We start from the raw sequence: 27928 nt of genomic DNA, 5'->3' as shown, positions 1-27928 counted from the left end.
TTTTTGTTGTAGTGGAAAACGAGTGATCACTGTTCGAGCTCGTAACTGCATATATAACCAGTTATGGTTAATAACGCCCATCGCTATACGTCACTAAACTTTGAAAGATGGCGTTCACGGATCACTTGTATAGAAATACAATTTTCTTTATAGTTTTAACTTTATTTACGGAAAAATGTGATGGAAATGATATCCTAGGATGCGGCGGATTTGTCAAAAGTCATGTAGCATTGGATTTTTCTAAAATCGAGATTGGCCTGTAAGTTAACCTATACTGTGTAATCTAATTACATTTTCCTCATTGTTACAGTGATTTTACTTAGATCAAGCATTTATTTGTATTATTAAGCAGTTACTATACAGCTGCGATACCCTTCGTTGGAATGTTCATTCAGAATATGAACAAGAATCCCTTGAAAATATTTTCAGGTATACGAAAGCAGGTAGCCTGAAGGAGAGGACAGAGTGCGCTCCGACTAACGGCTACTACTTCTTGCCCCTATACGAGAAAGGGGAGTACGTCCTGAAAGTCCATCCTCCACCGGGATGGAGCTTTGAACCTTCAGAAGTGAATTTAGTGGTTGATGGTTCCACTGACCAGTGTTCTACTGGTCAGGATATAAACTTCGCATTCAATGGTTTTGGGATCACCGGGAGAGTGATCACTGCGGGGCAAACTCAAGGTCCTAGTGGGATTGCTGTGCAGCTGGTCAATGACAAGGGGGAGAAGAGGGACACTCTGACCACAGTGGGAGGTGACTTCCACTTTACTCCTGTTATTCCTGGAAAATACACTCTTAAGGCTGCTCATCCAAAGTAAGTTATAACCACAATACCTATATTTCATTGGAAAAAAAAACTAGTGAAATAAGTAATTAGCTCAATATACATTTATAATAATAAAAAAAATGGTAGGTGAAGTCTGCTAATGAATGGAACCCTGGGTTCCATTCGGGGCCCCTTTTTTTCGCATAATGTTGTTCCTATTTTAATTAGGCATAACCTTTTTGGGCTTTTTTTTTTAGTCATCATTGTCTTTTGGCATAATGGTTACTTGTCATACTGTTTTACTTAGCATAATGCTTGTTAAACCTAATGATGTTTGCCCTATTCTTGTAGGTTTATCACATTTAACTTGGATACCATAGTGTAATAGTAGGTTATGGTGCCGCCAACATGTTTATTTAAATAGATATGAATTTATGCTTAAAATGTTTATGCTTTTTTTATTATGTGTAAATAGTTATGCCTAATGCCTTTTATGTACTGGGTATTCCTAATAATTGTATTCCTAATAAAAAAAAAAAATATGCAACAAATTAGGGAACCTATATTATTGTAAAATTTAGTTTGGACAGCATTCATCAACATATCCAGTGTGCAGGTGTATAGAATAGAATAGAAATTGTTTATTATAAAGGTCTATATGTCTATGTTTGACCCATTCGGAAAACCCTACCTGGACAGATTATATTTACTTCAAGCAACCTGTGATTGATGTGTATCTAAAAAAAAAGGTTTCCAGGTCAGCCTTATCAACCAGTGACCTTTGCCATTTTTTAAAATGAAAGTAAAATCTGTTTTCTTAAATTGAAATTGTAGATGGAAGTTAGATCCAGCCCAAGCAGTAGTTCAAGTGAAGGAGGGCAACACTGTCTTGCCAGCAGGAGTACTTGCTGTCAAGGGTTATGATGTGAAGGGATCTGTCACTTCATTTGGCAACCCCATTGCTGGCATCTATGTGTTGCTGTACTCAAAGGAGGTAATTATTGTATAACTTGCTTTGGAAACTACAGTAAAAATAATGTTTTTTTGGTTCTGAACCTCAAAAGGGAAAATAGAAACCTTATAGAATCACTTTGTTATCCATTCATCTGTCAGTCTGTTTTGCATAAAGTATCTGTAATCATAATTTCGAAAAACTGTCTTAATTTTTTGAACTTGTAGTTGAAAATGCCCTAAGTCTACTTTTATTTGTAGGCCTTATATTGAGCTTTGTTTAAAAACTAGAATATAATTTAATTTGTCTTATATGGATATTTATGTTTACATATAATATTTACAGGAAAACCCCAAGTTCCGTGTGGAAGGTTGCAAAACGGCACTACTGCAAGGTGTTCCAGACTCTCCTATCTGTCATTCAGTTACCGATGCAGCTGGAGAGTTCAGCTTCGGCCTAGTACCGGCAGGGGAGTACAAGTTACTAGCTCTGGCCAAGCCTCCGGGACAGGGCACTGTTACATACAACATCAAGACGGAAACTGTGCCTTTTACTGTTCAACATGACAGTCTTTATATCAAAAATGCTTTTGAGGTGTGTATGCCTGATTAGAATATTGTATAAGGTAAAACGTGTTGTGTATATTTTTTTAAGGATGAGAGAGAGAGAGAGAGAGAGAGAGATGGAGACAGGTGCTTTAAAATAGTTTATTTTTGCAATAACCTCAGGATGATGGGCACGAAGAAATTACAGGAAATTACTATAGAATCCATTCAAGACGATGGTTTAAGTGAAGTCGGCTGTCCCTTGTCTGTCACACTATCCGAATTGTACAGTATTCTTTTCTTTTTACTCCCCATGCAGCAGAGAAATTAGGTATTAAATTAAGGTTTAAATAACTACATATATTGCAGGTCACAGGCTTCACAGTGGTAGGATCAGTGGTGACTCACGCGGGCGGTAGTGGAGTCTCTGGGGCTCGAGTCCTAAAGGACGGCCAACCTGTTGGCAAGACTGATAGCGCCGGCAAGTTTACATTGCCAACCTTGCAGCCAGGGACATATACTCTTAGCTTCCAGCATGGTGAGTTGATTTATACATACGCCAGCTTTCCGCGAGAATTTGACCTGTGGGCCTCGTTTATTGCGCGTAGCACGTTTTTCTATCTCCCTTTTCATGCCCTTAGAGGGTGATTAACTATCCTATGTTCTTCCCTAGGTCTCAAAGGATAGAAATAAGGAATAATACTACGTATAGAAAACGGCAACTCCTCCCAATAGCGACTGAGCTAGGTTTACCTCATTCCCCTTGGTCTTACTTTAGTCTTCAATCGTACGTGCGTCAACTGTCTTGTGTATGTCTGTAAAACGGGGTGTTTTGTATGAAGTGACCGGGGTGTGCTCTAAGTGTCAAACCAAATGTTTCCAGAGCAATGCGAGTTCGACGACGTGCAGCTGGTGGTCCCGGCCACGGGCCCCGCGGCCGCGCCCGCCGCGCGCGTGTCCCGCTGGCGCGTGTGCGGCGGCCTGGCGCCCCCATCGCACCGCACCATACTCATTACCACGGATAAGGGGGCGACCGTTACCACTGTCAGCGTCTCGCCTGAGAGTAAGGGTTAGTATGCTCCAAAAGAAAAACACTCTATACACGCCCACACACATATACACACGCACCCGCACACGCACATACGCACACACGCGCACGTACACACGTATACGTATACGCACACACATTAACGAAAGAATTTTCTTACAACACGCTCACGGTAAAGAAAAGTAGTTATTCGAAGTCTATTTTTTCAGGTAAATGGTGCACATACCTGAAGCCCGGCGTGTACACAGCTAAAGTGGAAGTTGCAGAATCCGAACAGAGAGAAGGCTTACAGTAAGTATTTAAACTTAAATCACTGGCATCGTAGAAAAATATGACTGAATAACCATACAAGAAGCCAAAAATTTAACGACTTCGAGATGATAGCCTCATTCGATGTTTTATTTAGATTAGTTTAGAAGCAACATCTACTACTTAAGTCAGAATTTGCTATCAACACCAAACCAACAAACTTTCTTTCAGATTCTACCCGCTTACCCAGAAGATCTCAGTTGGGCACGCACCAGTAGACGGCATAATGTTCTCTCAACTGAAGGCCAAAGTAACAGGACGCTTGCAATGTTCCTCTCCATCATGCCAAGGTCTGACGGTGACGCTGCGGCCGCTGTCGCCTGACGGAGGATACGTGGGCCAGCCGCTCACTACCACTGCTACCAGTGAGTATTCGTACATGTCTTGATAGTCTTCTCAGACCACGGTCTACAGGGTCCCCCCCCCATGATGCCAGGGTCTGACGGTGGCCGCTGTCGCCTGACGGAGGATGGATATGTATGCCAGTTGCTCACTACCACCGCTACAAAGTAAATGTACTTCTTAGATAAAATCCAGGGTGTATTGACGAAAGATCTGGTCAAGAGTACTCTAAACCGGCGAGCATGCACGAAGAGTTTGATGGAAGCAGTGAAAGTTGAGTGTCAGGATCAGTATCAGTAATAAGTGGGGGATTCCGTGGCTTCTGCCTACCCTCTTGTTATGTATGTATGTGTATAATTCTTTACTCGACTTTTACGATATTTTTAGCCTTACTCAGACAACAAAACGAAGGCTAGAGATAAACTAGATTTAAAATAATAATTCGCGCAAAGAAATAAGTCGACGGATTTTAGTGAAACTAATTGGCAACTCATAATAAATTCTATGCAGAATCTGCGACATTAGCGCCGCGGCCGCGGGACATCTTTCGTCACACATAGTCCGTGTGACGAATTCTAGTACATCTCTTAGCCATCGATTTGTAATAACACTATTTAAGTTTTTTTTTACTTTCAGAGATACATAAACTCACACCGGAATATTTATTTATTTATAAAATACACCTCCGTGGTCTAGTAACAGCCTCCGTGGTCTAGTGGTTAGAGCGTTAGGCTCACAATCTGGAGGTCCGGGTTCGATTCCCGATGGGGACATTGTCGAAATCACTTTGTGAGACTGTCCTTTGTTTGGTAAGGACTTTTCAGGCTTGAATCACCTGATTGTCCGAAAAAGTAAGATGATTCCGTGCTTCGGAGGGCACGTTAAGCCGTTGGTCCCGGCTGTACGGTTTACGTACGTACAAGTTAATCTAGCTGAGCTTGCGCCCTACTTTTGCGCATCGCACACGTTTTCTAGAGTTGACGTAAATACGTCGTCGCGGTCGGTCACGATTAGCATCCATCCAAAACCAACTAATTGTAACTTTACTTTCGAATAAAACAACTTAATGTGATCCTTGCCCAAGTGTTTATGTTTCAACTCATCTAACTAACTTAACTTACTACGACGTCCAAGGCCATACATTTTGGTCCTTCGAGCAACGGAAATCAGTGCTTCGGGTTTTTTCGTGACGTTAGCGAATCGGTGCTTTCGGCCTCCCACCAGCGGGACTCACCGACAGCATAGAGACGGCGCATATAACGTCATAGGAGAGCAGGAACATTGAGACAACAAGATTAATGAAACTTCGCGATCTTGTAGAACTAGTAAACCTACGGAGTAACGTGCCATAGGCTTACTATACCCCGATGGTTAAATTGCACTACAAACAAACTTGAAATACACGGATACTGCGATGCAAGCGAAAAGGCGTACGCTTGCGTCCTGTATAGTCGAGTGCAATCTGATGGCGGCTGTTACATCACTACATTAATTACAGCCAAAACAAAGGTCGCACCGCTGAACAAGAAAGTAACATTGCCTCGAATGGAACTATGCGGGGCCCTTTTATTGGCCAAACTGGTTGATAAACTGAAAACTATCATAACTAGCAAAGAACTGCAAATAAACTGCTGGAGCGATTCCAAAGTAGTCCTGGCGTGGCTACAGGGCAATGTACAACGATGGGAGCGCTACGTCGCTAACAGAGTGACACAAATAAACAATGTAATTCCTCCCACACAGTGGCGCTACGTAAAGTCGGAAGAAAACCCCGCTGACTGTGCCACTAGAGGTCTCACACCATCCCAACTTGTAACATTTAACTTATGGTGGGAGGGACCCCAACAGCTAAAAACCGAAAAGTTTGTAAACAACAACGAAAATCAAGAAACATACACTACATGTGATGAAATAAAAACAAATTGTTTCATAACAAAAGGAGAAAAGAAAGGCGATATCATACCTACACTACTGAACAGATATAGTGATTTAAAACGTGTAACACGAGTACTAGCGTGTGTACTACGAGCTGTGCAAATATTTAGCATTCAGAAAAGAAATAATGCTATTAATAACTTACCCAACTGCGAAAAAAGAGTGTTGCCTTTATCTCCACAAGAACTAACTACTGCGACTGAACGAATAATTAAAGATGTTCAAGAACAATGCTTTAGCGAAGATATTGAGAGACTAAAGAAAGGCATCCCTATATCACAAAAGAGCAACTTATTAAAACTGACTCCTTATCTGGACGATAAGGGTCTCTTACGAGTAAAGGGACGCCTAACTAACTCAATGTTGCCAACAGAATCCAAGCATCCGTTCATCCTTCCCGCTAAAGGACGATTGACGGAGCTTCTAATTCAAGAAGCGCATATCATCACTATCCACGGCGGTGCACGTCTCACTCTAGCACAACTACGCTTAGAGTATTGGATTATAGGAGGAGGCAGTACTGTCAAAAAACAACTAAGACAATGCGTGAGATGTCATCGTTACAAGCCGCACCGAAACACACAACTCATGGCTGACTTGCCAAAGGAAAGAGTCACACCAGCAAGACCTTTCACGAACACCGGTGTGGACTTCACTGGCCATATTGAAATAAAAATCAACAAGGGCAGGGGAGTCAAAACGTGTAAGGCTTATGTAGCAATTTTCATTTGCATGGCAACAAAAGCCGTGCATTTGGAACTTGTTTCTGACCTAACAACACAAACGTTCCTAGCTGCTTTCAAGAGAATGTGCGCACGGAGAGGTACACCACAAAACGTCTTTTCGGATAACGGCACGAACTTTGTAGGTGCCGCCAAACAGCTACAACAAGACTTTGAACTTAACAAAACTTTCCTAGCTTCAGAATTTCAAGACAACATGAGCAACTTACGCGTACAATGGCACTTCAACGCACCTCTGTGGCCTACAGCAGGTGGGCTCTGGGAGGCTGCGGTAAAATCGATGAAGTACCATCTTAAGCGAGTCCTCGGCGAGCAAAAGCTCACATTTGAGCAATTTTCAACGTTGCTGGCGCAGATAGAGGGCTGTATGAACTCGCGCCCCTTGTGCCCACTCTCGGAAGACATCGAAGATCTGGAATACTTAACCCCAGGTCACTTCCTCGTCGGCGGACCGCTGCTGTCACTACCACAGCAAGAAGAAGACTTCAACCAGTACGACTTGAGAAACAGATGGAGACTTGTTGAACAAATGAACATCCATATATGGAAACGATGGTCCAGCGAGTACCTCCATCAACTCCAGGAACGCAGTAAGTGGCATCATCCAACAAAGAACTTGGGAGAAGGCAACGTAGTACTCGTGACAGACGAAAACTTGCCTCCGGGGCAGTGGGCTCTTGGTAGAGTGACAGAACTCCATCCAGGAGCGGATGGCAAGGTTCGGGTGGTCACTATAAAAACTAAAAAAGGACACCTGAAACGACCTATTACGAAACTAGCACCGCTGCCGCAACAAGATGACCTGCAAACTAACTTACAAACTAAAAAGAAAGCAGAAGAAAGCGACACCCCTATCCTACAAAAAACAAATAAAAAGGGGAAGAAAACTATTTGCAGTCTATTCACAATACTGCTTGTAATGCTAACTCTTAACGTGAAAACTGCAACATCAACACAATTAAATAACTATAAACTAACTAAAATTGAAAATAATCACCCGATATATTTCGACGCGGCTGGGAAAATACAACGGATACACGACGAGTGGAATCTCTTAATCTACTATAATCTAACATCTTATTGGCAAGCTGAAAACAAACTTAAAAACTACGTGGAACAGATAAACATTCTTTGTCAAAAGATTCCTTACCCACCATGCAACACTATCGTCAGTCATTTACGCGAAGAACTGCGTCATCTCTTCGAACGCGACGAGCTTCTGTTGTCTCAACATCTGGCACGGCAGAAACGAGGCTACTTCGATGGCGTAGGAAAGCTAGCACGGACACTATTTGGGGTTCTTGACGAGGATTTCGCCAAAAAATATGTGGATGACATCGAAACCTTGAATAACAACGATAACTACCTACTACAACTTATGAAAAACCAAACTTTGATTATTGAAGCCCAAAACAACATTGTTAAGAAGAGCCAATACTTTATGGAAGAACAATTTAACATCATACATAACTACATGAACAAAACCTGTAACGAAATCGAAAAGATGGAACACCGCGTGCAAATCTTGTATGTAGTGAACGATGTCAACTCAGCAGCTATAACTACAACTTTAATTCTCAGCGCACTACAACGTATACAAGAAATGTTGCTAAACGCAATCTCAAACATCTACAAAGGTCACTTAGATACCCATCTGTTCCCGACATCGCAATTGATAGACCAACTGAATACTATATCCGGAAAACTTCCAAGTGGTCTATCTCTCCCAATCAAAGATATACATCAAGATGTACAGGATATTTATCAACTTATCTACGTGAAGGCTCGAGTTACGAAAAACTATTTACTGTTCGAACTTCATATACCACTAATCAGCGACGAAGAATACAAACTACACAGAATCATCCTGTTCCGTAATGGAACAGATTTTCCTACGAAAATATATATCTGGAATCTGGATTGATTTTCTTTGCATTATTTGTATTTTTTACGAGTCATGATAGTTTGCATTTTTTCCGTTTCTCCGATGGCGCCACAATCAGCGCTAATTTCATTATGGACGATCTAATGAATGAAATCTTCTTGTCAATTGAAAAGTTGTTGACACATTGCTCTGAAGGCAGTTGCATATCGCATACACCAGTAACGTCTTCAAAATTATCTCGTCGTGTGTGATGTTATTCTTTTGTTACGGAAACAAGAGAAGTGTGAAGAAAATACTTGCTGGAGTGCAGCCCCGGGATAACTAAGATTGTGTTATATGAGTAGGCAAACCTTCTGAAGACATACGCCGGGCCCGGCAAACCCAGTGCGCACGGCATTCCAGGAGTTCGGTAAGTGCTTGCTATCAGACTCATTAACACATCCCTATACCATTCATAAGACAGGGACACTTAAAACTGATACGCCCATCTTCAGAGTACATTGCTATAAACTTTGTAAAAAACTCATACATAACTATGGACGAAAATAAAATGCAGCAGTGTACAGCATATGGAAAAGAACAATATGTTTGCGTTGCAAACCAACCGATCCACAACCTATACGACAAAAATGCGCCATGCGAAGCAAACGTGTTCAGTCAACAAACGTCACACTCATGCGTCATCGATGACGTAGACTGTAAAGAAATGTGGACGAAGCTACACAGACCGAACTTATGGCTATTCACATTATGCAACAAACACTTGATAAGAATCATATGCGAAGATCAAGTTACGTCTGTGGCATTAATGGGTACCGGAATTATATTTCTAAAGCCTAAGTGCATTCTACAAAAAAGAGATGCAACTATTTACACATTTAATCACTTTGGAAGTCATCTACAGATGAGTGCTGACATAGATGTACCAACAATAAACTCTTCGATTAACAACATGTTTAACTTAAATTGGAACAATGCCCAACTAAACATGACGGAACTCAAACCTACATCATTGGACTTCGGTAAGATTGAGCAACAACTGGCATATCAGAAGCAAAATGAGAAGCTACCAATGACGTCACACTTATCGGTTCACGACACTTACCTATACTCCGTCACAACTTTGCTGTTGGGAGGAATGCTTACAGCAGCCCTCTATTTTTACATTAAAAAGAGGTGCATAAAAAGAAAAACTCCCAATTCATCCTCTAAAACTTACATGAGAAACACGGAACCAGATATAGAGTTGCAAGAAGTACGCAATCCGACACCAGCGGAACCTGTCTATAGCGAAGTGAAGACGAAACGTTCAGAATTTAACTTTGACTAATTTCTTGCTTTGTACTGGATGCTCATTGTAATCAAAACTTTGGCTATTTTTCATAACCTTTCCCTCAGGAGCATGTACGGTTTACGTACGTACAAGTTAATCTAGCTGAGCTTGCGCCCTACTTTTGCGCATCGCACACGTTTTCTAGAGTTGACGTAAATACGTCGTCGCGGTCGGTCACGATTAGCATCCATCCAAAACCAACTAATTGTAACTTTACTTTCGAATAAAACAACTTAATGTGATCCTTGCCCAAGTGTTTATGTTTCAACTCATCTAACTAACTTAACTTACTACGACGTCCAAGGCCATACACCGGCTATTAGCCGTAAAAACACCTCCACCAACCCGCATTGGAGCAGCGTGGTGGAGTATGCTCCATACCCCCTCCGGTTGATTGAGGGGAAGCATGTGCCCAGCAGTGGGACGTATATAGGCTGTTTATGTATGTTTTAAAATACACCCACATCACATACATTAAAACATTTTTACATTTAGAAGTTTACGGTATTGTGACTAAAAAAAAATCTACACTTGGCCATCTCGGCCAAAATGCCATTTCAAGAAAAAGCCGTTTAAAGAATTTTATTCGTTTTTTATCATAACTTTTTACCCATTTATCCAATTTAGATGATGTCAACGTAAGTTTACATTGTTTTTTCAATTTCTATGTTTAGCAATAGATATCATAAGATGGACTACTATTTTAGGATATTTTGGCGCTTATGTAATTTTGCCTTTCCAGTGCCGATTTCATTTTTCGTCCCCAGACGGCGTGTATACATTCTCGGAGGTCCTCCCGGGCAGCGTGGAGGTGTCAGTGCCGACGGACCGGCTGTGCTGGGCCGAGGCGCGACACAACGTGGCTGTAGCCAGCGAGCTGGCCTCTGTGCCGGCTTTTGAACTCACCGGTTACGTCATCCGGCTGCACTCCTCGCATGACATTGAGGTATTTACATTATCCACACACACATAACATGCACACCCAACACTCTTAGGCACACATCTATCTGCAAACAAAGAACTCGAACGAAACGACAACACATCGTAACTTTGAGGGATGATTCAGACTATGATTCTAAGTGGAATTCAAGAGTCAAGTGGAATTTTACGTCGCAAAAGTGCAAAACTGAAAATATACTAAAATTTCACGACTTTTCTGACAGGTAATTCCACTTGATATCGATATAATGAGTGAGATGCCTCAGCTCATTATTCTGAGTTAATAAGTGGAATTTTTCACCGCAAAAGTATAGAATTGGAAATATTAAAAAATTTAAAAAGCGTGAATTTTGCGACGGAAAATCATGGTCTGAATCATCCTCCTTAGTATTCGTTACCATGTCACTAACACTCTGTTTATGTTTACCGTTCGCTGTGCTATAGGTTTGATTGCCCCCAGGTGGAGTACGCCAGCAAGAGTACCCGCGGCGTGTGGCCGGTGCCGGCGGGCGCGTCCCAGCACTGCGCCCCGACCAGCGAGCGGTACACGCTGTCCCCGCGCGGCGCCCACCGCTTCCAGCCGCCTCAAGCCTCCGCCACGCCCGATCAAGACCCGCCAACTGTACGTATAAAAAAAACGACAAAAAACTTCGAGCATCATTTAATTATTTATTTTTATAACAGGTTTAACCTATTCAACAATATTAAGACTTATTTATGTTAGGCCGGGTTTCCACTGACGCGGAGAAGAGCGGAGATGTGCGAATTTGACCAATCACAGCGTTCGAGAGAGCGAAAAACGAAGACGCTCTGTCACTCTCTTACTCAAGGTGATTGGTCGATTCCTGCACATCTCCGCTCCTGACAATGGAAACGCAGCCTTAGGGTTCGTTATGTTTATTTTATTATTTTATAATTATTCTCCTGTCCGCGGAGGGCCATGTTGTTCTATGTAATTATTAGATTAAGTAACTAATAACAGACGGAATAAAGTCGTGAATCTGTGCCACAACTTTATTATTTTTAATTTAAAACTGATATATAATTTATTTTGTTTTACTTTTGATTTATTCTTTTTCGAACGGGAACGTTTTCCTGCCTTTTTAAAAGGCGGTGGCGGGAAAGTTGTTCGGTTTGCGGTAATCTGCTATGAAGAGTAAAGTTGGAGAGTTAACATTGTTTATGAAAAAAATATATATATACGGTCGAATTGAGAACCTCCTCCTTTTTTGAAGTCGGTAAAAAATATAACATTATTCAAGAGAATTCCTGATATCGACGAGCTGATATCGCTTGATAGCGACGAGCACTAGACCGGTAGTATTATTACATTTATGACACAACAAACGTAAAACAATTATTTCAATTTGGGTTGTTTCCATATAGACTATATAGACTAAACTACTACTTTTTAAACAAGAAATTGCTAAGGAATTTGTATGAAAACTCACACTTTTTTTATTAGACATGTCCCCTGCAGAAATCGAACTCAGGACCTCTGGATCGTGAGACCAAACTCGACTGATAATAGCCATATACTCAGTGATATTCGTCAAACTCATAAATATATTTTTGTCAAACATCTCATCCGCCTAAAACTACTGCAGCTTCGCACAACCTGTTTAGCTAAGGAAAAGTAGCTGCAAGAAAAATCTCGGCACAGGACCCTAACATTCTTAAAAAACACTTATATTCAAACATTTATTATTTTGTTCTCTGTTCCTCAGACGGTATACTTCGTAGCAGTGGCACACGCGGTGATAGTCAAGGTGCTGTCTCCATCGCCGGTGAAGGATCTGGTGTTGAAGATTAGCTCCGACGACGGCGGCAAGGATATCGGGCCGCTGCCGGCCCTCGAGCAACCCAGCGGGGGATACGCTTTCGAACACACGCTCTATATGGCTGATGTGAGTTAAATCGGTTTTTTGATTGAGATCGATATGTGTGCTTTTCTTTTCGATCCCCTTAGAGGGTGATTTCTGTGATAAAACCTCTTTGTTTCCCTAGGTCCTAAAACTATCTCCATACTTAATTTCATCCAAATCGGTGCAGCGGTTTAAGCGTGGAAAGGGAATAGACAAACAGTTAATTTCGCATTTACAAGCAAAGTTCAATCGAACTGTTTGAAACTTGAATTCAATTTTGCATGACTGTCGACTTACGCATGCAACGCTGGTTTGTTCTTTATTAGTATTTATATAAGAGTAAATGAATAGAGAAAAAAATATATATTATATAACGTGTAAATTTATAGAATGAGCATTCGCGCCTTTAGACGTATTGTTCCGATCCAGGGCGAGATCGCAGTAATATCAGCATCGTCGTCCTCCCTGCTGTTCCAACCGGGCAGCCCGCAGCAGGTGGTGGGGCGGTCGCAGGCGCCCACCACCCTGACCCTGCACGGCGTGGCGGCGCTCACGCTGCAGGGCCGCCTCGTGCCGCCCGTCCCTGACGTGCTGGTCACACTCACCTCAGGTTGGTATTCTTCAATCACACGGACACGAAAGTAGAAGAGTTATTGTTAGATAGAACAGAATCGATCGGCCTAATCTCGACTGGATACATCACTATCACTATGCTAATGAACGTCACAACACTGGCATCTATATTTTGACAGATCTAACTCGTATCCCCCGCCGCCTTAAAGATTTATTAAAAAATGTGAAGTGTTTCCAACCCATTTATCATTACATTAAGAAAACATTTCAAAAAATATAAGTGCATATTTCCATGTGTCTGCTGGAACCAGCTCCAAAATGAAGACGTGGCCTAAAGGTCCTTGTAACCAGGCCAAAAAATTCCAAAAAAAAAGATCTAACTCGTACCGCGCATTGTAGCATTTGTAAATTATTATCTTTATTGAAATATAATCATTAATTGTACGGAACTAGTCGTTTTGTCTATTAGTACCTATTGATAAGCTCAATAAATCCAGAGACAATCTTATCGCCGCATAAGAAGAGAGAGGGGAAGAGAGTTTACAAAAGTTTCTCAAATTGGTCAAACGGGAAATGGTACCTGGAATATCTGGTATAGTTTCCACAGAGGTCCTCCACCATTATAAACACGTATATCATCTCCTTACAGGCTGATCGCCTGATTGTCCGAAAGTATGATGATCCGTGCTTCGGAAGGCACGTTAAGCCGTTGGTCCCGGTTACTACTTACTGATGTAAGTATGTAGTCGTTACATGAGCCATGTGAGGGTTCTTTTGGCGGCTCAGTAATAACCCTGACACCAGGGTTGATGGGTCGGTATTCCACCTCACAACCCACACGATAAGAAGATCTCCTTGTTTTTATTAGACGCTGTACGGTCACGAGCATTAATATGTATACACTTTGGTACCATGTCACATTAACTTTTTTGACAAATTGAACTGTAAGTCTCACTAAATGTCAAATATGTTAGTGCGACAGAGTCCAGAAGTAGGTACATTATATTGCTCATGACTGTACGCGGTCTTTGTCGCACGCGATAGCGTAACTCATGCATTGGAATCAGCCCTCTCAGTACATTAACCGTACCGGCGCGATTATATCGAAAGCTTTCGACCAATAGACACATAGACGGTCATGAATCAGGACATCTATCGTAGGTTTGTGTACTAGATTGCTGGATTTGTGACTTTGGAGATTTTTTCTTTTGAAATATACCTTTTATCACATCTAATTAAAGCCCAATTATCTTCAGACGATCTGAAGTTCACCCAGACAACTGGCCCGGACGGCACATACCGCTTCGGTCCCTTGGACGCGAGCAAGCACTACACCATCACCGCTGAGAAGGAGTCGTATGTGTTCGGGGAGCCTGATGCCAACGGGAATATTAAGGCGCACAAGCTGGCGGAGATCACCGTGCAGCTGGTCGATGACGCCGATGATAAGCCTCTGCAGGTAATATAGATTTTGCCTATCGATTTTTGGTAGATCTTTGAACACCGTTGGTGGAATTCATTACCCTTATCTTTGGACTTCCTTGCAAATATCCACGTAAACAAATAAGTTCTAACTGGATATTTGCAAAAAGACAAAAGATTCTGGATATTTTTGCGTTAACGGAGATGATATTGACTTTCGGCGTTCGAAGAACTACCCTTTTACCTCCAAAAGACTCGCGGACGTCACGTTGGATTTCCTGTTATCTGTAACTTCGCGAAATAGGGATCTAGTGAAATGGAGGACACCATACAAACATAAGATCAAACCTATATCGCGTTGGCATAAACAGAGACCACGGAATTTCACTTACAGTCCTGGCACACAGCTTTCGTTTCGTCCACTCTCATCAAAGTCTTCATGCAGGCTCCCCGGTTGTAATATTGGACCTGCGTTTCTTTTTTAAAATTTTGTTTCTGATATACTTTCTTTAATTCACATGGCTCTTGACACTATTCTGCATTTCAAAGAAGTTAAGAAAGTATACTTTTAGGCAACAGGCCTACTATTCTATCTATCTTCTCAGTCCGTATCCACCCACTGCTGTGTATAAGCATCCTCTTCACGCCATCCTTTCCGATCCTGTGCAAGTCTCATCCACTGCTTTCCAACATACCTCGGGACGGAAGGCAAGAGGGAAACCACTGCCCTATTTTTCCCTAAAAAAGTAGCATGGAGAATGCTGCACCGACAAGAGCGTGGGTCTTAAATGAGTGAGGATGTCTTAGGCCAGGCGAGCACTACGAGTTTTTCGCCGCGCGGCAGAAAAGAACAGCGGCATAATGTCGCAATGTAATACTGTACCAAACAGTTTTAAATTGTATTGCGCGCACTTGACGGCAGATCCACCGCAGCGGCGAAAGGTCTGTGAGAAGTTACAACTCGTTTGCGGCGCGGCGGTTTATCATCTTTTTATAACAACCTCCATCAACAGATGGCTGTTTTGGTGCACTTCTAACGATGTAAATACCAAAAATCCTCGGGGAATACAAGTTGTTTCTACTAAACTAAATCCATTTTAAAACTGAGAATTTTGATGCGGCAGTAAACCGTAGTACGCACGGATACAGATTTTTATTTGTTTTGCCACACGGTACAACGCCGCTGCTCTTTTCTGCCGCGCGGCAAAAACTCGTAGTGCGCGCCTGGCCTTATGTTACGTGTCTACGCCAGGGCGGGCTGGTGTCGGTGTCGGGCGGCTCGTACCGCCGCAACGCGGCGTCGGCGGGCGGCGGCGCGCTGCGCTTCGCCGCGCTGTCCCCCGCGCAGTACTACGTCAAGCCCAACATGAAGGAGTACCGCTTCCGGCCGCAACACCACATCGTCGACGTCAAGGAGGGCCACACGCACAGCTTGACGCTCAGGTTGGTACATCACGCTCTTAACAAGAGAGGTCGCGTGTAGAAACGCGGATCTCGACCCGAGATTCAATGTAAAATATATTGCGTCTGTAAAATATACGGTATAATAAAACAAGGTGTGCTCAAAAGTGACAGCTAACATTTCAAGGTTACCCGCGCTGACGTCATCTCACCACCATTGCCATTTTCTAAAAAATAAATTACTCACGACTACTGTTTTTAATTTACTTTGCAATGCAATTTTAAACTTTTAGTACAGTTAAATTGATTTTTATATATCTGTCAAGTGATATTGTTTAAGTGCGTTAGTCAGGTAATTCGTTTATTTTTCAATAGTAAAATTTAAGATCTTGAAATTTTGGAGATACCAATTTAATGGTAACACTCATGTAACACTTCAAACGTCATCAAACGGTTAGCAATGGCGGTTTTTTCATACGATTGAGCATACCTTGTTTTGTTGTACCGTGATGTCTGGTATCTCGGCAGTTTACAGGTATATTATATATCTGTATGTTAAACGGAGGAGCTCGGTGGCGCAACGGTAAACGCGCTCGGTCTGCGATTGTTGAAGTTAAGCAAGTTTCGCAAAGACCGGTCATAGGATGGGTGACCACAAAAAAATAAGTTCATCTCGAGCTCCTCCGTGCTTCGGAAGGCACGTGAAGCCGTTGGTCCCGGCTGCATTAGTAGTCGTTAATAACCATCAATCCGCACTGGGCCCGCGTGATGGTTTAAGGCCCGATCTCCCTATCCATCCATAGGGAAGGCCCGTGCCCCAGCAGTGGGGACGTTAATGGGCTGATGATGAATGTATGTTAAACGTACGTAAACTTGCTTGACGTAAACACACTCAGCCCAGACGGTCCGCGCAAAAATCTTATTCTTACCGTTTGTCGCATAATTGCTTATGTACGACCGAGACAGATAGTCCACCAGTGCCCTCTTTATGGTTATTTTCCTAGTGACTTCTTCTTAGTGACTTTTAGCAACCATGCTTACTACAGGACTTGGTGAATGGAAATAAACATGGAAGCAGTCGCTCCATCCTCGCTGCAGTTGTTTATTGACGCCAAAATTCCCACAAAACAAATAGCATAATAATCGTAAAATTTTAAAAACACGTTAAAGTTATTGATTTTATCACGCTATTTGTCTGCTTAGTTACTTACGCCGTTTCATAAATAAGGTGACATATCGATAAATGACAAAAGGCGCGCGTCGATATGATTTTTGACCCCCCTCCCCCATTGTGATTTCGTTGCGTCATTTTAGTTTTTTTTTTCTTGATGTGACTTATTGTAGATTTGCCGCAGATGGCATTAACTACTTGAGCGCTGAGGGCTCTCACCCGGTACAAAATTTATGACAACACTGAGTCCAGTTCGGCGCGAACCTCATCATTTTTGAGCCACAAGAATGCTTCCCATGTTTACACAATTACGGTTTTTATTACAATTATTTTTTTGCTTAGAGTAATAAGGCCTCCCAATTGTACTATATTCATGTATGATTGTTTTATTTTTTTGTTGAATCTGTTTCTTCTCTCCTGAGTAGTCCTAAACACTTGGAAAATGTTAGGAAATTGTTAACCAAATCCAACCTCTAAACTCACACATACATAGCTTAAGACCATTTAATATTTACCTACAAACTTGTAATACTTTAAGTAAGACCTAAGGGAAGTAGCGGGACATTCCCAACTCAAATATCCTCATTACTTACTGGGAAGTCCTGTCCACGAACAACTGTTAAATATGTACTTTCAGAAATAAATGACTTTTTAATTATTTTTTTATAAAATTAAGTTCTGTGCAGTAAAGTATATTTGATTTAAATACATAGTAATATGACCTGTGTTATCTTGCAGAGGCGTCCGCGTGGCGTGGTCGTGCCTGGGCAAACTGGTCTCCCTGGGCGGCGTGGGCTGGCCGGGGGCTGTGCTGGTGGCCATACCACAACCCAACAGTGCCTCGCACTGCGCCATAGAAGAAGCTACCACTGAGACTAATGGTGCTTTCAGGTTCGTACGATCACGATGTAATGTTTATTTATTTATTTAACACCAAACTATGGCATACATGGCATACAGGCACATTATGACTTACCGAGGTAGTAACTTATATACATAACATAACAAATTCTTACTAGACACACAGGAAATACAAAAATACAAAACAAAAGAGAAATAGAAATTTATTACCAGTAACAGTTTACATTTTTCGTTAAAACTTAGGTAATTATGAATATTACGAATACGGGGAAAAGGAAATGGCTCAGCCTGTGCTGTGGAGCCATGCTATGACACCATCCAGCGCTGGTTTTCAGTCACTTCCTCTTCTTGGGATATTGTGCTGAAGTAATTGTCAACGAGGGCTAGAGGGCATAAAATAGAAATATATAGCAGCTTTAGGTAAAATACTTTACAAAAGACAATCAAATAAGAGTATACGTGTGTGAGAAAGAATACAAGGTCGCCTATTGTAATCTCTGCCAGGCAACCTTTGAGTATAGGAGGTATTTAATATTATATGAGATAGCGGGATCGAACCCTGTCACACTGGAGACTTACGGTCTAATTTGTCAAAAAATCTAATGTAACATAGTTTCAAAGTGTGTACATATTAGTACTCGTGACCGTACAAAACAATATACGTACATATACTTTTCCTGATGATTTGTTCAGACTATATAGTCATGAAAAAAGTGATTCTTAGACACTGAACAAATTCAAGTCCGACAAGATCTACCACACGTTCTGCAGGAGTAGTTATGTCTATTGTTTGGCCCATTTTGCTGCCAGGATATAGGCATTTTGTGAAATATAAATTACACTTAAAAACTACACACACTTTGAATTGACAATTTTTACATAAATATAGTTTTTGGAGAATTTCTCATCTGCCTAAAACCGCAGCTCCTCACAAGCTGTGCAGCCGAAGACATTCATAGTCTTTTCCTTCATCCAGGATCCGCGGTCTGCTACCAAAGTGCGTGTACACCCTGCAACTCAAGGAGTCCTCCAGTCCTGACTTGCAAGGACTGAAGCTTGCCAAAGCACCGCCCACTTTAGAGGTCAGTATTTGCATTAGTTTATATGAGATACTGCTTCAAAAAAACCAAAGAATAAGAATAAAAAAAAATAGTCTCCAAGTCTTTAGACTTGTTCTTTTATGATTGATCCAATGTTAACATTTGAATTTTCGGATCTCCCATATACAACTTAACTTGGAATAAAGATTTATTTATTATTATTATTAAGTTCCTAAATCATCCGTCATCCTTCATTTAACCTATACCACTTGTAACGTTGTTCTTGTCTCTTTCGCCCTGCGCGATATACTATATCTCTGTCCTGCTCTCATCCTAACATTTTTCCGCGATTCCCAGGTGAAAGACAACAAAGATATCGAGAACGTCCGCCTGATAGCCATCCAGCCGCAACAGATCACAGACACCAACGTGCTCGTTTATACTCCAAACATAGAGCATTACAAGACTCTCCGCCTCACTCTGGCCTTAGAAAACACTCCACACACTCCAATATACTCCACCAAGTTAGACCCAGCTGGCTACTCCCAACATCTGAACCCGGGACTTATGTATGTCCTGCCGAGACTGCCAGCGGATAACAAGACCTATGTACTACAATTAGAATCGACTTTGTCGAAATCAACACACTCGTACGGAGAAGAGGTGTATTATTTCAATTCTGATGGGAAGTTTAAGTACTTCAACATCGATTTCCATCCGAAGGTGAGTTGGTTGTTTAATTTTGTCCTTGCATACTTACTTTAAACTCGAAAGTATTCACATACGTTATATTATAAAACAGGACTTTCACACATGTATGTAATGAATTCATTAAAATCCTGCTGCAAGCTCTGGTTATTGTACGGCACTTTAAAAAAATGCACCGCGTAAACGTACAAATGAATACTGGTGTATTATATAATATATCGCATCCAGTGGGTGCGCTCCTATAGTCCTTGTAAGGTTGGGGTTGCGTTGCGTGTTCATACGTGTACGCATACGTTTAATTCGTGCGAAAACGTGTTGAAAATGTCGAAATCGTCTTTATGCATCTAGAAGAATCGCTCTTTTATCTTTATTGTTTTAATAGAGCTTCGTGTCTGCCCTGGGTTGATACGAGCTTGGAGTGAACTTGGTTTGAAAGTGCATTTGGATCGTAGGAAGTGGCATTCCGTGATCTCAGCTTACTCCAATGGGAAATAGACGTAAACTTATGTATGTATGTGTAACTCACGCCGCGACTTGTTTTGAGTGAGGCCCTTTTATCTCATGATGTCCGCCACCTCCTTATGATCATACCAACCATTCCAACGAATATCTTCTATCCTGTTTTGTCATTGTTCTGGGAAAATGTTAAGTGATGTTCTTGTCTCGTTTCTGTGACTTTATTTTGATCAATTCCAGGTGAAGTCATCCGAGCAGGAGCTGCGGCAAACGTCGTTCCTAGTGGTACCCCTGGTGGGCGCGCTGATCTTGGCGTACGTGCAGCGCGGGCGGCTGGCGGGCGGCGGCGCGGCGCTGCTGGCGCGGGCGGCGCCGCGGGCGGCCCGCGCCGACCGCGCCGACCGCGCCCGCGCCGACGTGCTGGACCACGCCAGCATACACCACATACTCAGCGCCGTCAATGCCGCCGGGAAGAGGACCGCCAAGAAGAAGGCGCAGTAGCGCGCCGCCACGACGGGGATCGACGACAGATCGGTGGGACATTTTGTACAGAAGAACATACGACTACTTTCATCAAGCTGAATTTGGCAGATGATTTGTGATAGATACTTTATGAATTTACCTCATTAAATGTAGCTCTTGTATAGGTACAGCGTACACCTTAGTTAGAAAGAGACGAATGATATGTCTTGTAGAACTAGGCTGTATACTCTATTCTGTCTTGCTATCATTCCTGTTAAACCATACCGAGTGATTTTTTTACCTCTGCACAAAATATCTTCGACAATAATTATTAGATACTTATTTATATATGTACGTCAGGACGCCGAGAGGGAGGGGCGTTGCAGCCCGCCGCTTTTTTAACTTTTAATTAATACCAACGTCCGCGTGCAAACTAATTTAGAGTAACCACACTTATTTTTTTGCCTGGACAATATAAATCGAAAATAGTCTTGTGCAGAATAAGAAAAAAAAAAACACTCGGCATTTAAAAAAGCTTAGACATAATGTTTTAACACGCGACGCAATTAAGTTCCTTACAGAAATCAAAAACATTTATTCAACGTAATTATCATAGATAAACTTGTTGGAGGTCAATTTAACATTTTTGGATCTATAAATTTAAATATTGATTCAATGTACAATTATCCATGTCACACATATACTGCCAATAAACTAATATTTCGCTTTTAATCTAAAGCTTTTAAAGTGACAGACATTTGCCAAATTCAGTTTGGATAATAATATACCAGTGAACTTTAGTTTAGGAAATATCAAGAGTTAGATTTTTCACATAATTCGTCCTATAACTTTTCATAATTTAAATAAAATCGGTAATTTTCATAGTGAAGTACCGGTGAAAAGAATATCATCTACAAAATAAGTTACTGAAGTAAAGAAACTGTCAACTGAAAAGAAATTTGAATTTAGAACAAAACTAATTCTTATTTTGTAAGTTATTGTAAGCTACGAATAAAATTTATTCGTAGATTGTAAGACATATTCCATTGGTTATAGATAGCTCGTAGTCTAAAACCAAAATAGATAGCGCTACCGAATGTTTTTATTATTTAAAATGATTTATTTGTTTATAAAATTATTGTTGAATATGTTTTCAAATTGCATTTATTTGGTGATTGAATTGGGCTTTATGTTAGACCAAGAATAAAGAAGTAAGTTCCGTATATGCATATGTAATGGGCCAATCGTTAAACTAGGCAAATCACAATATGCCGGCATTTCGTGATTAGGCCGATTATGACGTGTGTCTAATATATCGTTGGACAGATCGATGAGAGCAACCTGGTTGTCGATTTTTTTTCTAGTCACTTGGCCACACCGAGATATGGCTGGGCGCCTCGTGATGTAGTCCTCTTTTGCGAGCGCTGTTTATTATTTTTATTTAGTAATATTTTGGTCACCCTACAGATTTATACGAGCACAGCTGGGTAAACTTTAATATCTGAAAATCATTTTATCTAGTAAAATAATTATTTATTATTTAAACTTCATTAAAGTTGTAGGCAGATCTCAATCGTCTCTTTAAAACGATTGACCCACGACACTTAGGTATATTGCCAGTATCTAAATTTATGATCGTAAAGTCAAAAATTCAAGCAATGTTATTTATAAATAAATGTATTCAAAGTAACAAGAATACAGGGCGTAAGTGACTAATTGACATCGTACAGTCATGAGCTATATCATGTACCCACTTTAGAACCCTATCGCATTAACATGTTTGACAATTAGTGAGACTTACAGTTCAATTTGTCAAAAAAGTTAATGTGACATGGTTTCAAAGTGTATACATATTAGTACTCGTGACCGTACCGAATACTAAGGGGGTTGATTCAGCTCATTATCCAGAGTTAATAAGTGGAGTTTTCCATCGCAAAAATATAGTATGGAATTGATTAAAAATCATGAATTTTACGACGGAAAATTCCATTTGATATCAACTCAAAATCATGGTCTGAATCATCCCTCAAAGTTTTCGTTACGATGTCACTTATACCCTGTATTCACACAGATATGAGAATACACTTAACTTCTTGGTTTAACACGAACTCATATTACATGCGAGTATTCCTTAGTTTAAGGGTAATGAATAAAATGGACTGTTGTTATGTTTGAGCGTTTTATTTGAGTAAACGACAATAAATAAATAATTTGTTCTAAATTGATCCATCTATACTATTCACTATTTCATCTATCGTAGCAACTGAATCTTTGCTCACAATCAGCGATGCTGTGCGCGTGATGGTCCCATAGCCGCGCATTCTCCTTACTGGCGACAAATTGAAACGTCATTAAGGTAATTAAAACACATAATAAGGCCCTGCGCAGACGACAGACTATCCGTGACGCACTTTTTAGTCTGTGAAAATATAACCTATGCAATTATATGCAGTAACTCACACGACGCGCAAAAAGTCCGGCGCGTTACTGCGCAGGGCCTAAAAGGTTTAAATCAGGGAAATATGAGACTCCCGATATTTCGACACTGTTGCGGCGTATACAAAATAGGCTGTAGTTGTGGTAGTTCGTACATCAGACAAACAAAACGGTCTATTTCTTGCCCTATTAAAGAACATTATTAGTGCCATGAAGAAAAACGACGTGCAGAAATCTGCTATAGCTGAGCATGTACTGGAGTCGGGCCCTAACCACTGGATCGAGTTTAACAATCCACAAATATTATCGACAGAACATCATTACATCCCCAGACTCGTAAAGGAGGCTATTGAAAACAGAAAACACAAAAATTTCAATACGGAAGACGGGTTCAAATTATCGAGCATGTGGAATCCAGTTTAGGTGTTGTAAAAAGCTTAAAACGGCCTAATGTAGTGACAAAACGTGACGACACAGTGAGTGCGGTTTGTCGTAGTGAGTTTGGTGCGAGTTCAGATGGTTCCGAACATTCCGATATCAAATACATAAACAAGCGGCAAAGAAAGAGGGTAGACAGATATGTTTGCCCGTAGAAAATTATGGATCTACCTACTCCACTCCAATATCATCAGTCATCCCGTGATCATGGCACTTGCAACAGTGTCGAAATATCGGGAGTCGCATATTTCCCTGATTTAAACGCGGTAAGAACTCGTTATTGTGTGTTTTAATTATGATAATAACCGCGTAAACTCAAAACAATGTCATTAAGGTATACAATACAATACCCTTTTTTTGCACATACTGAGGCATCTACGTTCGTCAAAAACAACATAGAAGGGGCTGTAAATATTTTCCTTCGTTTAATCTTCTAATTTAATGGATAACAGACATATGCATCTTTTATCTTTGTTTTTGGGTATAAATGATTTTTTATTACACCCAGCCAAAATTACATCTTCCACTCATTATTATTCTGATCAAAATAAAGGTGCTCCCTTCTTCTTCTATCAGTCTTAATCAAACGTGAGCTCACAAAGTGATTTTTTGGATATGTGTACCGTGATTCGAACCCGAGACCTCCGGATCGTGAGCCCAGCTTTCAACCACTTGAACAGCGAGGCCGTGCTACTAAGGAGAAAGAGCGCGCTAACTGTCTGTACGGTAAGAATGAGATTTTTGTATGCAGTGTCCGGTGTTCGGTCCCTATATTATGTATAATATTATGGTAAAATTATTGTAACCGAGCCGTGGTAGCATTTGGTAGAACACTTGCCTCTCACTTTGAGTTCGCAGGTTCGAATCCAGCACAGGCCTAAACCAATGATTGTCGAATTTGTTTCTAATTCATGTTTGGATCACAAATGATCATCACGTACTCAGCGGTGAAGGAAAACATCGTGAGGAAACCCACCGTCCCGAGAAAAGCATTTTCGGAGGTGTGTGACCTAACCTGACCTGTATAAATAAATAAGTAAATAAATTGGGCTGGTTGGGTTACCGGACCTGCCAAATCTTCAGGTTAGGAAAGCGGACTCTGTGAAAAACAGGATAACGCTAGGGAGATGATGATGATGTTAAAATTGTAGTAGAATGCGACTCACTTGACAAAGTAGAGCTCGAAGGCGGCTATGAAGTTATGTCGCGAACGTGCGTGCAGTTTACATAGTTGGAGTTTCTCGCAGTCCTCCACGCTGCAAAATACTAACATAATGGTGCTAATTCCTGTAAATACCATCTAATTTTATTTTAAGTTATATCTGTCATTTTCTTATCCGCCGAAAAGGAAAGGGACGGGTAATCGACAAGCATAAAATTTATGGAACACACGTCAATTTTAAGCACAAATCTAAACCAACCGTCTAAAAATTTTACATCCGTCAATAACCCGACACAGTTAAGTAGACAGCACGTCAAACGGATTGCATACCAGCGACGTACCTTTTGATTCGCCCGGGTTATTCATTCATTAACTCATTCTTCCTAAAATTAAGAGCTGTGAATCATCCGTCCCTTTCCTTTTCGACGGATATGAAAATGACGGATATAACTTAAAATAAAATTAGGCGGTGTCTGCAGGAATCGGGGCCAATATTATTATTTTCACTACATAATGGTACCGATTTTGGCAGCACTGTAAATACTGCCGTCCTTCTCTTACGATAAGTGCAAGACAGAGACAGAACTGTCAATTTAGTTAATATTAAATTGGTGTCTGCCACAATCGGTACCAATGATCTATTATGATTGGGGATGGCACAAATACAAACACACTTTACTGCACCAAAAAAACCACCACCATCACCACACCACCTATAAATATACCTAGTGCGAAAGATAAATATTAGGAAAAGTATCGTTTCGCGTAAGCTCGAATAAATCTCTATGGTTTTATCTGATAGCTGTCAAATAAAGCTCAATACTATATTCCAATTGGGGTACTCAGAGGTACATCCACCAAAGTGTGGAACGAAAAAAAATACACTACAAATTTCATGAATTTTCCGACAGTAAAATCTATATTCTGTCTGTAGTGGATGTACTTGTAAAGGGTGTAAGTGACATCGTAACGAATACTGACGGGTATGTGATTCAGCTCATTATTCTGAGTTAATATCAAGTGGAATTTTCTGTTGCAAAAGCATAAGTAGAATTGTTATTTAAAAAAAAACACATGAATTAAGTACTGTATTCATGTGTTATGTCTGATTGTTGAAATTTTAGTTCTGTGCAATAAAGTATATTTGATTTGATTTGATTTGATGAATTTTGCGACTGGAAATTCCATTTGATATGAACTCAGAATCATGTGTCTGAATCACCCCCCTCAGTATCCGTTACGATATCACTAGCGCCCTGTGTAATATGAATATTAAGAACGTTACCTTCTCTTGGTCCTCATTTTGGAGATGCCTCCGTCAGTGATGCCCCCAAACGAGAGCGCCGGGTTGATGAACCGCTTCCACAGGCTGTGGCCCGTAACACTGGAGGAATCCGCAACTGAAACATCAGTAGCTTATTAACAGAATGTACCTAACATCTTCTCTTCTCATGTTCGTGTGGGTTGTGAGATGAATTACCAACCTCATCAACCTTGGTGTCAGGGTTATTATTGAGCCGCCAAAGGCCCTTGACATAGCTCATGTAACGACTACTTAGATGAGTAAGTAGTAACCAGGACCAACGGCTTAACGTGTCTTCCAAAGCACGGATAATATCATCTTACTTTCGGACAATCAGGTGATCAGTCTGTAATGTCCTAACCAAACTAGGGTTCACAAAGTAATTTTTGTGGTATGTTCCCACCGGGGTTCGAACCCGGGACCTCCGGATCGTGAGCCCAACGGTCAACCTCTGGACCACAGAGGTTGAACCACAGAGATAGCTAGCGATACTTTCTTCTTCTAACCATTTTATCCCCTGTTGAGATGTGGGACTCGAATAACAGATTTCCACTACTCGCGAACTTTTGCAGCCTCTGTAGCTCGCTTATCACCATCATAGGTCTCAAACGTTTCAGACGATAAATTACTTCATTGTCGCCATTATCAGCTAGTGCCATATAACAGGAGGCGAGTCTACAGCCATTAACCGAGCACAAATCTTGGAAATCAAGTTATTTCTATTATCTATGATCCAAATATGATTTCAAACTCCGGGTCGAACGGTACCAGGGTCGCATGAACAATCAGTGACCATTATAGACGGCTATACGGCTCATCACTTACCATCTTGTTGGTCAAACAGAAAGCTCGGCGAAGCGTAGCTACTTAGTTCATTATAAAGCCTATATTTTATTATATACAGGGTGTTAGTTACATCGTAACGAAAACTTTGAGGGTTGATTCAGACCATGATTCTGAGTTGAGATGGATGATTCGGCTCATTATTCTGATATCTAGTGTAATTTTCCGTCGCAAAAGTATGGAACTGAACATAATTTAAAAAACTAAAATAATATCATGAATTTTGCGACGAAAAAATCCACTTAATATTAACTCAGAATCATGGTCTGAATCATCCCCCTCAGTATTCGTTACGATGTCACTAACACCCTGTAATCAACATAAGTAAGCACATTTAACTTACCACTTCGCTCGCTGTTTTCAGTCTCATTATTCAACGGCTTACATAAAGCCACAGCCAACACGAACATCAAGAACACCACTGGACGAATCATTTTTCTTTACAATGCTCTTCGAATGACAACTTAGATTTAAATGTTTGGCTCAGACAAACCACGAGGGATGAAGGTTAAATAGGTTAGGTTGAAACTTTATCAGTGGAATTCTTCACAAAGTTAATGCTAAGTAATATTATTTTATCTTCAATGTCAGTGTTCAAGTTTAACACTGTAAGGCCGCAGTGTCCTTTGCAATATATATGCGGGAGTTGGTGCTGAAATCCGCACGTGTGACGCGTTTCGCACTACTAATGAAGATGGCAAATACTATTGTCAGTGGTTATTGTTAGCGCGAATGATGGGTTGGTTAAACAGTTTGGTGGGCTAGGGTTCACGAGGACCCTTCCGCCTGCCTGGCCAGAATAAACCACATAACATAAAATCCTGCTAAGTAGCCAGAGGTATAGATAGTACATCCACTCTTCGCCAGCTATGTTTAGGCTGCGTTTCCATTAACGCGGAGATGTGCAGGAATCGACCAATCATCGTGAGGGAGAGAGTGACAGAGCGTTTTCGTTTTTCGCTCTCTCGAACGCTGGGGTCGGTCAAAT

General features: G+C 41.0%; 3 protein-coding genes across 5 annotated transcripts in view; 2 read left to right on the top strand and 1 right to left on the bottom strand.

The window, feature by feature from the left end:
* The window catches only part of LOC126373964 (phospholipid scramblase 3-like), a 188156-nt gene that overhangs the window by 65412 nt on the left and 94816 nt on the right, over window positions 1-27928 (top strand). The window contains exon 1 of one of the 3 annotated variants that reach the window (XM_050020448.1): window positions 23679-24358. The exons of 1 other annotated variant lie outside the window; for it this stretch is intronic. In XM_050020448.1, the coding sequence (XP_049876405.1) occupies window positions 24248-24358 (111 nt within the window). In that variant the 5' untranslated portion in view covers window positions 23679-24247. Of the gene's footprint in view, window positions 1-23678; window positions 24359-27928 lie in introns of those variants that run through there. One more of the 3 variants, XM_050020379.1, reaches the window with a different exon arrangement.
* LOC126373550 (nodal modulator 1) lies at window positions 77-22928 on the top strand. The gene is made up of 18 exons (XM_050019687.1): window positions 77-259; window positions 430-816; window positions 1603-1762; window positions 2066-2314; window positions 2635-2803; window positions 3149-3334; window positions 3523-3604; window positions 3794-3987; window positions 10628-10806; window positions 11260-11421; window positions 12527-12706; window positions 13094-13274; window positions 14494-14696; window positions 15912-16102; window positions 17970-18122; window positions 19069-19174; window positions 19490-19855; window positions 20537-22928. The coding sequence occupies exons 1-18, from the start codon at window positions 108-110 to the stop codon at window positions 20795-20797; spliced, it is 3561 nt and encodes a 1186-aa protein (XP_049875644.1). The 5' UTR covers window positions 77-107; the 3' UTR covers window positions 20798-22928.
* On the bottom strand, window positions 22921-27567 carry LOC126374177 (uncharacterized). Its single transcript, XM_050020668.1, has 4 exons — window positions 27284-27567; window positions 26080-26194; window positions 24799-24888; window positions 22921-23087 (listed from the first exon to the last, which is right to left on the bottom strand). The coding sequence occupies exons 1-4, from the start codon at window positions 27372-27374 to the stop codon at window positions 23006-23008; spliced, it is 378 nt and encodes a 125-aa protein (XP_049876625.1). The 5' UTR covers window positions 27375-27567; the 3' UTR covers window positions 22921-23005.

The sequence above is a fragment of the Pectinophora gossypiella genome, chromosome 2, assembly GCF_024362695.1.
Source record: "Pectinophora gossypiella chromosome 2, ilPecGoss1.1, whole genome shotgun sequence".
Taxonomy (NCBI): Eukaryota; Metazoa; Arthropoda; class Insecta; order Lepidoptera; family Gelechiidae; genus Pectinophora; species Pectinophora gossypiella.
The sequence above is the reverse complement of the archived record's forward strand: the minus strand, read 5'-3'. Positions and strand labels throughout refer to the sequence as shown.